Source organism: Mytilus galloprovincialis, chromosome 11 (assembly GCF_965363235.1).
Source record: "Mytilus galloprovincialis chromosome 11, xbMytGall1.hap1.1, whole genome shotgun sequence".
NCBI lineage: Eukaryota > Metazoa > Mollusca > Bivalvia > Mytilida > Mytilidae > Mytilus > Mytilus galloprovincialis.
In genome coordinates, this window is record NC_134848.1 from 40,763,669 (window position 1) to 40,776,556 (window position 12,888).

Genomic DNA, 12,888 nt, shown 5'->3' on the forward strand with positions numbered 1-12,888 from the left:
TTATGACATTTTGAACATGCATCATTGTCAATATAATGAAATTTGATACGACTGTCGTACAAGTGAGAGGTTTAGCGCTATAAAACTAGGTTCCATCCACCATTTTCTACATTTAAAAATGCCTGTTCCAAGACAGATATATGGCAGTTGTTGTCCATTCGTTTGATGTGTTTAGTCATTTGATTTTGCCATTTCAAAGGACAGGTGAAACAATTGTATGAAACGAAAAAAAGATGAATCGTTCATTTATCCCATGACATGTATTTTAAATTCTCATTATGGAAATAAACAAAGAAGCTGAAATCGCAGGCAGCAATGCAAAACCTATTTCTGATTACAATTTATTATTACTTGTATAATCATAAATATGTTGACTTGTTACTCGTAGTATATATTGTACAATAATAATTGATGAAATGTTCTTTGAATTTAATTACAAAATATTACAGGAATATAATATACCTTTTTTCATTGAATTATTAAATTTATTGTAATTTCAAGCTATTGTTCATCGGGTGAAAGATCGCAAGAGACAATTTCATCATGTTAAAACCTTGTATTAACAGAACATTTTTTTTTCAAAGTTTATGATATTAAATAAAATTATGTTCAATCCAGTTTTGCATCATTATTTTAGATATAGATTATTGTGCTGGTGTTACGTGTTACAATGGTGGGACATGCATGAACGGATTGACGAGTTTCACATGTAATTGTGCAGAACATTATACAGGAAAACATTGTGAAATAGGTAAGTGGATAGTTGCTTTCTGAACAGTCATGCTAGTTATGTATCATGATAACATAAATTAAATCATATGTCACGAAACAAGTGAAACGTTTATTTGTTCGTCCTATGCGAACATAAGCTGTTGAGGTGTAGAGTAACATTTCCTCTTCCGTATTTTTCATATATAATTTAAAAGAGGGACGCAAGATACCAGAGTGACAGTCAAACTCGTAGACTGAAAATAAACTGAAAACCCAATGGCTAGAAATAAATAGAATAACAAACAAGTAATAGTACAGAAGACAAAACATAGAAAACTAAAGACTAAGCAACATGAAGCCCACCAAAACTGGGTGTGATCTCAGGTACTCTAGATGGGTAAGCGGATTCTGCTCCACATGTGGCACCCGTTGTGTATCTTATTTATAACAAATCAATAAAGTTTCAACTGCTTGGGAAATAGTTATATATTTATTGATAATGTTGATTTCAAAAATAGAATAAACCAAAGAATGAATTCATTCGTGCCTTAATTTTAATGTTCCCAAATAAAACATGCCTATGGAATACATAATATACAGAAAGAAACAAGCAGATAAACATAAAAACGGTTGGAAGTGGAAGTTCAAATTGTATGTTGTGAGTTGCGGTCTACTGTTAAACATATGTATACAATAGTATATAAAGCATGAATGAAATGTCGAAAGCAGTTTTTTAAACACCTTTTAGTTAACACATGTACTTTAACAATGAGCACAACTAATAAAATATAGTCAGTAGTAAAAGGCTTAAAAAACAATAGTTGAAACAAATGAAACAACGTATTTCTTACTAAAAAAAACCCAATACTCTTGCGGGGTTTATTATTGTTAATGAGCCCCCAAACCTCTCCAATATACAATACTTAGTATTGTTAACTTAGTAAAAACAGTATGAATTGATTGAATCATCACAATGACACGGATCACAAAACAAATTTGAATCAAAACAAAAGACTTAAAGTACCGGTAAAAGAAAACAAATTCGAAGACCACACTTAGTCTAACTAATGAGTTTATTATGTAATATGTGCCATGGTTGATATATATACTCATCTATTGGAATATGAGTGCTTTTACAGGAATCACTCATGTATAACAAGCTTAATTATTTGTTCAAATATTCATAGTGCTAGTTCTGTTTTTCTACTCATCCAGGAGTTCAGTGCAGCTTTTCCGTGATATGTGCGATCTTTAATGACCTGACAATGATATCGTAACTAAGTTGAGACTAGAATAGTTTTGAATAGTGAATACAAGTAGAGAGATACACTCTCTCAACGTAAGGTATGGAATTGGTTTTTATATAAGTAATATATAATTGCCACCGCTGATGTTGATAGATATTCAGAAATAGTGATACAAATTCGTATTTGTATACTCAGCAGACACTTTATGAAACAAGTGAAAATTACAACCTCAGTTAATACATTCATTTCAATCATTTCGAAGGAGTAAATTTTCTTTATAATTCAAATAATTTCTAGCTGTGTTTCAATAAAATACAAATTTTAATAGTTTTGTTTCATTGAAGGTTATGAATGAATAAAGACAACAGTATTATACCGCTGTTTAAAGGTGTAAAAATCAATTGAAAGGAAAAAAATTCGTGTTACAATTAAAATTGAAGGAAATACATATGAGTAAAACAACAAAACAACAAAAACACTAAACAATGAGAAAATTCATATTTTTTTCTTTTACTAAGACTGTTTCACACAGTTATGATTTATCAGCAAATTATTTTGCCGGATATTGAAGTGCGGATTCAATGTAAATATTCTAAACACCGGATGCTGAAAACAATCTTGTACTTTGTTGTCAGTACTAACATAGAATTAACAGCAAGAATTATATGGGACGACATAGATGTTATTTTCAAAGGTGACATGCTGACTCTTTCTCTCAATATCTTATTTTATTGAAGCTTAATCGCTATCCACAGTTTTTTAAAACGTTAATGAATGTTGTAGTTGTTCTTGTTCTGAAGATACACGCAATGTGTGCTACAAAATGGTAATTATTGACGATTTGTTTGCATTAATTGAAAATCAGATTTCATTTTTGGAAGAGATTCAAATAGAACTCATATTTTGCTCATGTTATTTAAAAGTAGTTTTCAATTTAAATTATACCACGCAATCAGAATAATATGTTCCAACTTAAGTGTAAGCGTATTATTTTTATTAACATATTAGACCTAAAATGGTAAAGTTTGTTATTATACAATCAAATGCATATATGAGCAACATGTTAATAACTTGATACATCATACTTAAGTCAACGGTGTATAGTACGCTACCGTTTTCAAACAAAACGTATTGAGTGATTTGGTTCTTTATATCTTTATATTTTGGAAAATATGAAAATGAGCTGTGGAGTAATTTTTTTCCATTTTATCCTGAACAAACGTGCCAGTTGAGCATCTCAAATATAGTGTACGAGATATGGTGTTGACTGTCAGAATCCTATCAAACTATAATAGTAAATGAGAAAATCCTTTTTTTTCTCACATAACCTAAGGGGTACTGCCTATTCTCAATTTTTTAAATACAATCACTGACCGTCCAAGATCCTTTTTTTGTTACCATGTCACAATAAACCTGTACAGCAGCTGCTGTCGCATCAGGGTATATATTATATACACCACTTGTTAGATTATCTCCTTTTATTTCCGAACATTCTCTTGGTAAAGCACTCCCTAAAAGGTTAAAGGAAATCAATATGAATAAAAAGATAATTTGCCATTGTATAACGCAAATTATGTGATAATTTGCATGAAATTTTGTGATAATGTGCATGAAATTATGTGGTTTTTATAGATATCAATGTAGGTTTTAAAAACTGAAATGCTCAACATTAACTTTCTTATCACACGTTACTTACATTAACTCCCATCAACTTGAGAGCTAGTGGGAGAGGGTCGTGAAAAAAAATCAGTGATCGACCAATTCTGAAATGCCCATTTTATTGAAATATGTAAATGTTGTCAAATCTTTTTTAAAGGCAAAACTAACATGTATATCAATCGTGGAATTTTTTTTTTTTTTTGCATGTGCATATGTTTAAATTGTTGCCTTAATTATTTAAGTCAAACTCATCTAGGAGAGGTCATCGTATAAAATACTTTCTATCTCTTGAATCGCTGCGCTTAAACTAAATATCTATTGGATTTTCTTACAAAAACTGCTTTCAATTAGCGGGTGAGCAAAATGAGGAATTGTTCAATATGATAGACCATGCTAAATATAATATGCTCAGATGGATTTTTTTTATTCTTAATTGTTTCAATGAGAAGCAGAAAAACCGAAAAGTTTTGAGCAAATAAGAAAATAATTTCGACAGTTAATGTTGATTCGTTTATAGACGATCCTCGCGTCTGGTGTACACATTGTTAAGCCAAATATCCCTTATGAGTTTATTTCCTATTTTGAAACAAAAATTATCTTGCACCTTCCCATAAACACCATAACGATTTTAGAAGAATAACAACTAAAACCAGGACACAATGTCTTCCTCCATTTTACAAATAGTTCGTTTCTATGTATGTTGGCGTTTAGTTTTGCTTGCACTTCAGTGTTCCTTTGCTTTACTATTATACTAGTAGTTATATTTTTATTTCCATCGGTTTTAGTTTGTAACTTGATTTTGCTTTCTCTCAGTCAATTTATGACTTTTGAACACCGGCAATACTACTGTTGTCTTTTTTACAGAATATCAAATCAAGATTGACATTTATGACTGCTCATTTACTCAAAACATTACATTCACTTACCGTTGTTTGTCGTCTGGTCGCACATTAAATAACGATTGCATAGTGAACCGTGACTACAACAACTTGTACACTTTATATGGCGACCTTCGTCTCGTCTTCCTATGACAGGAGCTGTATCTATGCGTCTACACGTCTGAAATAATTCCAATTTTTTAAACATCGATGTTCATTCTATTTTTCGTTAAAAAGAACAACATAAAGACTTTAAATGCATAGGAATCAATTGTTTTCAATTCCTGGTTGAACACGGTATTGTACTATTTTAAAAAGAAAGTTTACAATAACTTGTACAGAAGTATTAAACAGCGCAAATGTTTGTAGCAGTAAAGATCCTCCTCAACATATGTGTTTTTGATTTGGTTTTTTACTGAAGTTACTCCGACGATACCATAGAGTCTAAACATATATGATTATTTTAATGTTTCACAACGAGAGATAATCTGATATCTCTCAATATTAACTTTAGTTATACAATTTAAATATGATAACTAAATAACGAGATTTGATATCAAGATTTACACAATAATTTATCCGATTCTTAACTGTTGTTAAACACGTTTTTCCAATAGTGAACATCCACAGAGTGTTAAATGAAAACATGCCGCGAATTGTTGATCTAATATTTTGCTGTACCAGTATGACGACATATATCCTGTTCCGGCGTCATGAGACATTTAACAGTAGACAGTGGATGCCTTCAAATATAATATAATTTTACAAAAAGGTTTTTCAGGTAAAGCGTGTCTCGCTGCTAATTTACGAAGAGCCAATGGAAATGTCGTAACAATACCACATGCTGCTGTACAAGTCAATCAATTGACGCAGATTGAGTTACACTTTTTCGTACCTGATCACAACAAAAATTATAAAAAAGTAAGAAATCTGAAGAATATAAAAAGAAGATTTTTAAAACATTTGTTATATTGAAAGTTCCCTAACGAGAGAAAGTAGTAACAGATGAGGTGGATAGGGTATTTTGGTTCAATTTATAATGTTAATGTGCTAAACATCTGCACTCTATTCTCACTCAACGTACGGATTTTTTATTTAAACAGGATAATTCCTTCATAGTCAAGACTTACAGGCTGAGACGAACATCCATAATCATACAAGACTGATCCTGCTCCGTTCACATATTTGTGTTGGTAACAAATCTAAAATATTTAAATATAAAATAGATGTGATATCCCATAGCCATTCCAAAGGAAATCAACACTTTTTACCGATAATACGCTCATAGCATTTACAAATATGTCAATGATGTAGATATAAATATTTCCTTGGTGTGAATAATAATATATCAATAGTTATCAAAAGTACAAGGCTTATAATTTGTTTCGCCAGACGAGCATTTCGTCTACGTAAGCCTCATCATTGACGATCAGATCAAAATAAGTTCAAAGCCAAAGTACAAAGTTGAAGAGCATTAAGGACCCAACATTCCAAAAAAGTCGATCACTGTATTTAGATACGTTATGAATTGTTTATGTTTTTGTCTGTCTCTGTAAACAGTATGATATATCATTAGTTGGTGTGGTTATTGTCTATTTTGTTATATTGAGAAAAAGGTGAATTATTAAACCCTTGCATGATCTTGCATCAACTCTACGTGGGATTCGTAGATTCCAGTTTCTTTCATATTCCATCATTTCTAAGATATCAAGTATCAGTCTAAATTTTCCGTACGTGGTCATGGTCAACCTCTTTTGAAACCCAACATTATACATATTCATTATTTCAATTTGTTCGCGTGCAAAATATGAATAAAACATTTGATATTGAACCATACTAATGACTATCTATCTAAACTATCTATCTAATGACACACTCAGTCTAACTGAGCGAATTGTATATTTTTTTTTATAATGTTTAAAAGAGGGGCGATATATACCCGTGAGACTTTCAAACTCATAGATCGAAAATAAACTGACAAAACGATGGCTAAAACAGACAAAATAACAAATAATTCGTGGAAGAGCAGACCAGATTTTTTAATGGTTGAAGACTTGTAATCTTAGTTATCACACACAAAAAATTCTAATTTTTCGAAGATATGCATTTTTTTATCCAACTTGAAAGACTGTCGTCAAGTACTTTTAGTAAAAAAAAATAGCTATTCGAACACACCAACTCTGTTTTTATGATTCATTAGATAGATATTTCACTTGACCATATGTAACATCTTTTAGTACAGTAATTCAGTACTGTTATGTAATAAGGTCAACCTGATATATAAAAATGATACAATCTGAAGCGAGATGATGTATCAAATATTCTTGCTAGTTACGTTTTCAAGACAAAATATTCAACTCAAACACGCCATAACATAAAAAGGTGCACTCGATTGTCTCTTTCAGATACAATTGCTACCCTTTTTTTCTTTTTTTTTTTCTCGAGTCACATAATGGAAGGGCAGACACGAAAATTACTGAACTAATAGATCGATATGTTCTCCGTCCGTGGTAAAAAAAATCGGAGGTTATGCATTTTCTACAGCCACCTTGATAGATACCCATGTCGTCGACTTGATATCTAATTGTTCTGCTTAACTTTGTAATAGATAAATTGAAACCTTATGCAAATGGTGTTTTAACATAGAACACTTCTTACTTGAGAAAAAAAAATGTTATTTTATTTGTTTCTATTAACTTTTAAATTTGTTGTTACTATAGTTAACATTACAGTAAGCCTTTATCGCCTTTTCAAACAAAGAGCTTTGATTCTTTTGTTCTATTTCAACCGGGTTTCTGACTGACCCGTCCTGTTGGCCATGTCATTACAAACCCAGTAAATAGTAATGAATTAACCACTTGCTCACAAATCCTTTTATATAGTTACCTCATCATTCTCGCATGTCATAAACTGTTGACACTCTGTAGCATTCTCTACAGCGCTGCAATATAGACATTCTATGTTTCCATCTGAAAAAAAAAGATGTTTTGTCAAATCCATCAAAATTATACATACATGTATTGTGCATAACACGATAACAGAATAATAAAAAAGTTTCCAAATGGTATCCATGTAGATACGTTGACTATATCTTCGAATATTTTGTAACTTTTGTGACGAAAAAAAGGACTCGCTAGAATTTTGTTCATCTTATCTTGTTAACCGCAACATCATTATGTTTACACAAACAAAGAACGAACAAAAAAGTTATCACAACAGCTATGAACGGGAAAAAACAAAAATAACGACAGAACAGTCGTCTTTTTTAATGTATGCATCAACATCAACACCAAATCATATTAAGACATATATATATAAACAAGGCATAGGACAGATATATTAGAACATACAACCATAAGGGTACCTTAAGACATAAGACTGCAAACAAAAATGATACCATCATGCGATTTGAAATAAAGACTCGACTCTACATGTACCAATCTGTCACACAAATCAAAACCAGAAAAGAATCAGTTTGTCATTAAACTATTTTCTAGATTTGTTGTACATGCCTGTATATTGGTTTCTTACATTTATTGTACCTGCTTGGTCGATTCACTTTTAACTATCTATGTATATATAAAGATAGAAAATTTTGTGATCGTTGATAGCATTTTTAATTCTGTAAATCAAGATAAAATCTAGCCCTTCTTTTTGATCATTCTGGATTATAAATACTCACAACTTAAATCAGTTAGGAAACATACGACAAGTATATAACCTGAAAAAGTATTATTTAATTAACAAATATATGTACATTTGCTGTGTATCTTATCTTATCAAATACTTTGTCGTTAATATTCAGTAATTGAAACTCTGTGGTCAAGTTATTCTTCCTACGTTTGTAGGATCAACATTTTTATTGTGAATGGTGAAAAAAAAAAGAATCCAATACGATAAACATCTTCTACCATTATGTTTCAAGATAACGTTAGTTCTTATATTTTGAAATTATTTTCCATCGATTAGCTGACTAAAAGGTTAACATTTAGTTTGGCATCACGATCTTCAAACGCGTTAGGCTAATAAAGTGAGTAAAATACCTATTTGTCAAAGAAAAGAGGGACAAAAGATACCAAAGGGACAGTCAAACTCATAAATCTAAATTAACTGACAACGCCATGGCTAAAAATGAAAAAGTCAAACAGACAAACAGACAAACAATAGTACACATGACACAACATATAACTAACTAAAGAATAAACAACACGAATCCTACCAAAAACTAGGGGTGATCTCAGGTGCACTGGAAGGGTAACCAGATCCTGCTCCACATGTGGCACCCGTCGTGTAGCTTTTGTGATAACAAATCCGGTAAATAGTCAAATTCGGTAGGTCTCATTTATGAAAGGGAAGGGGATTGTAGTTACGACGTAAGGAACATATCCGATATCATTTGTGAAACGGTTATTCCATAACGGTCAACCAACTCGTCATGTCGTCCGTAAAATTTACAAAGGGATGATTTCAACTTCACCATTTGGAACTCTTGGTAAATGTCAGTTGATCAACACCTTCATTATTGTTTGTGACATGTTCTTCTTTACTATGGTATATTAGTCAATAACAAATAAGAACAGACATACCACTTTTATGTAGATATTTTAACCAAGATCAAACCTTTGTATAAATCAGTTATTATAAGAGAACCCACGCATTATTTATTACCAAATTAAGTTAGCAGTGAAATAAAGACCATTTGGAATAAAGTTGTCACATATTCATGATATCATACGTCTTTTTTTGTTGCTGTTTGCACTGGTGACAGCACTGCGTGTTAGTTGTCTATTGAGTTCAGGAAAGCTTTTATGAAGATAACATTTTTTAAAAGATTTATGCATCATGTACATTGTATATTCGATATGCACATAAAACGATGTTATTCATTAATCAATCTTATGATCTGTTTGTTCATGATGCATAAGGTTGAATGTATTATCCCTCTTAACATATAAGTGGACTATTCAAATTACATTTACGATGTTTTTTAAATGTTGAATCATTTTTTAATCGATCTCATTTCGTAAAAGCTAAGTGTGATATCTTACCAAACATCATCGAACGTTAGTCCACGTATAAAAACCGTGACGATATTGTCAGAGAATATAAGACGACTTACGTGTCAATGCCCTACAAATCAGACAAAACTTGATAAAGAAAAGTTGATAAAATAAAGTGCGTTAAGTGAAACGTATGACATATAGATCAAAAACAATATATAAATTGAAATCAAATAAATGGCCCGTATTAACGCGTAATCAAACAATGCACTTTGGATAAATGCATTTTTTGTTTTATAGAAAACAGTTAAATTTTGTAAGAAATCGCTTTATTCACAGATAATAATTAATATGTTTCTAGAGTTGTTACTTCAATCCTTTAACCTTTTCTCAAATATTACCTAACGAATAAGACTTATAACTGGTTTTGTAATAACACGAGCAGCACGACAATTGCTACATGTGAAGAGCGATCTGAATACCCCCTCCCCCGGGGCACATGAGATCATACCCAGATTTTTGTTGGTTTCATTTTGTTCAATCTGTAGTTTTCTATATTGTGTTTTGTGTATTAATGTTTGTCTTTTTTTTTCTTTTTTAATCATGGCGTTATTTATTTTTGACATATGAGTTAAAATACTCCGCTGGCATTTTTTCACCACTCTTATTCTGTACCGTACCCGTTTCCTTTTCTTTAAATATCCCCAATTGGATTTTTCTGTTTTCTGTACTATTGTTTGTCTATTTGGTTTTTTTTTTAAATCTTCAGCCATGGCATTGTATGTGTTTTTTGAACTTATGAGTTGAAACGTTCGTCTGGTATCTTCAGCCCCACTTTTGATAGACTCTATCCGTTTCCCTTCCTTTAAATTTACGGAGTTAGAATACGAATATGCACTTAAGAACCTATTTATATCACGAGGTTGTGATTTTTCTTAATGCAACAATAGTTAACCGGTGTGTTAAACCTTTCAACGATACCAACGTTTGAGCACATTTTCTGTCAATTCCTGTGACCGGGGTGACTGATCAACAATGCTGACGTGTCTACACCAAATCATTTGGACAAGAGAAATTTTGTTTGACTTCCCAGTTGAGAACTTTCCATTGCTATGTAGCAACATTTCAACATCAATAATTGTCCCGTATCTTTTCTTTGAATGAACCTTCCGAATTAAACTTATAAGCACCGGGTTTGTTCGAATATGTACAACATGTGGAACAGTACCCGAGATTCCGTCAATTTTTTATTGGGGTTTGTGTTGCTATGTCTTTGGTTTCTATGTTGTTTTTCGTGTAATGTTGGGTTTTTAAAAAAATTCTAGCCCTGGCGTTTTCATGTAATTGTCAATTTATTGGTTTGAATGCATCTTTGATAACATTCACCTCTCTTTTACACCTATCATCCAAACAGAGAAAGGGAAAAATGAAGCGATATCTTATCTAAAAAGATTTTGACGTATGGTATTATAATGTAAAGATTTAGCGTAAACCTTCCAGTGTAAACATCACTCGTTTTTGTTTTAAGATAGGATTAAAGTAACCTAACTTTTTGTATTTCTGTTTTAGATTTTTCTTTTGTTATTTTTAATTTCTTTCTTTTTCTATCTTATCTTATACATTATATCCTATCAGATGACCCTAGTCTACCTCTGTTGCGATTTAAATCTTTAAATTGTGTTTTTTTGGGCGTTTGCAGTTGGACACTATGTTGTCCGTGTTGCGGTCACTTCTTTTTTTCAAATTAATTTTACTGAGTTCTAACCACATTCATAAAGGGCACTAATTCCACTCATTCAAACCAAAAACACTTCCCAAAAATAAGTGGTACATTTTCAATTCAATCTTAACATAATTCGTAAAATATACTGATTTTACCTGTTATAGTGACATGTATCAAACAAAAAAGCTATATATATATAATGAATTAATTGTGAAAAAAAAAATGTTTTCAATTAAGAAAAAAGACGACAATTTACTGACAACAGCTGTTCCAAAAGCCTTAAATAGAAAAGCTGAAAAAAAGAAACACGTATCTTATCTGAATTTGACAACGATATGTTTTATGTACCAGTAAAACAAAAAAAAATATGCCCTATTTAACATCGATCTTATGTATTATTTTCATATTGATTATTGGATAACTGTATTGGATTTAATAATTTTTTAAAGACCTTTCAGAGCCAGATTCGCTCACGTAGCTGTACCTAACTTTTTAACAATGGATACTCTCCAACATTGAAGCATAATAATCCTTGACATAAATATCGTTCTTGTTGGTGTTGTATTGCTGATATTTTTATTTTATAATTGCTACATATACCGTGTTTCTCACAAACAAAGGTAATCATATCGCCATTTCGGTACAATCACTCCTATAAATAGTCTTCTTACGATTTGGACAATATTTTACTTGATTATAAATTGTGTCTTGCTGCTTAATTTTGAAATTCGAAGTGTGTATCTATCTATTATATGTTTCAAGATAATAGGAACATAAGGAAAAAGAAAAAGAAAAACAATGACAGACATCGTCATTCGAGTGAAGAACACCAGCAATACGTCGACTGACGATTCAGCTATGTAGATGTATTTGTAGATCTAATCTTGCAGATCTTTTTTAATATTTCTCAAAAAAAACAACAATAACTCTAATTACAAGTCGACTGGTTATTATAGCAACGTGACTAATCTGTAGATCTCATCTGGCTGATTGATTTTGCTAATCAAAGTTGCTACATATTTATTATAGTTTTCAAAAAAATATCATAAAACAAATGCAAAAAAAAAGTTAAAATTGTATTTTTTCTTTCAGCGGCGTTTGATGTGATTGACCATAACATTATCGAAGCTAGATTAGAATATGCTTTTGGAATTTCAGGTTCTGCTCTGAAATGGTTACTCTCTTACCTCCGAGATAGGACACAGCGTATAGCAGTAGGCTCGGCCCACTCCAACGAATTTCGTCTTAATTGCGGTGTGCCGCAGGGCTCCGTGCTTGGCCCAAAGCTATATACTATATTTTCAAAGCCGATCGGCGAAATCTGTAGACGTCACAACATGTCTTATCAATGCTACGCCGATGATACGCAGATCTATTTAGTTTTCGAACCTCTTGATAACTGGGAAAACACATCGAATCGAATTGAGGACTGTTTGGCCGATATAAGTTCCTGGATGTGTGAAAACATGCTTAAACTGAACGAGGACAAAACAGAACTGATGCTATTTGCTCCGAAAAACCGAGTGAAAGATTTGAAGGATTGCAATCTCACCTTTAAAGGAAACATCATTACAAGTTCTGAGTGTATTAAAAATCTGGGTGTTCATTTTGATAAGACTCTGTCAATGCACCAACAAGTCAGTTCAGTTTCGAGATCATGTTTTTATCAA

At 31.7% G+C, this 12,888-nt stretch overlaps 1 protein-coding gene across 1 annotated transcript; it reads right to left on the reverse strand.

Moving 5' to 3' along the window:
• Nucleotides 1–2,652: 2,652 nt before the first annotated feature.
• On the reverse strand, nucleotides 2,653–9,627 carry LOC143052180 (uncharacterized). Its single transcript, XM_076225143.1, has 6 exons — nucleotides 9,544–9,627; nucleotides 8,178–8,216; nucleotides 7,382–7,464; nucleotides 5,626–5,697; nucleotides 4,544–4,676; nucleotides 2,653–3,469 (listed from the first exon to the last, which is right to left on the reverse strand). The coding sequence occupies exons 1-6, from the start codon at nucleotides 9,551–9,553 to the stop codon at nucleotides 3,315–3,317; spliced, it is 492 nt and encodes a 163-aa protein (XP_076081258.1). The 5' UTR covers nucleotides 9,554–9,627; the 3' UTR covers nucleotides 2,653–3,314.
• Nucleotides 9,628–12,888: the final 3,261 nt, after the last annotated feature.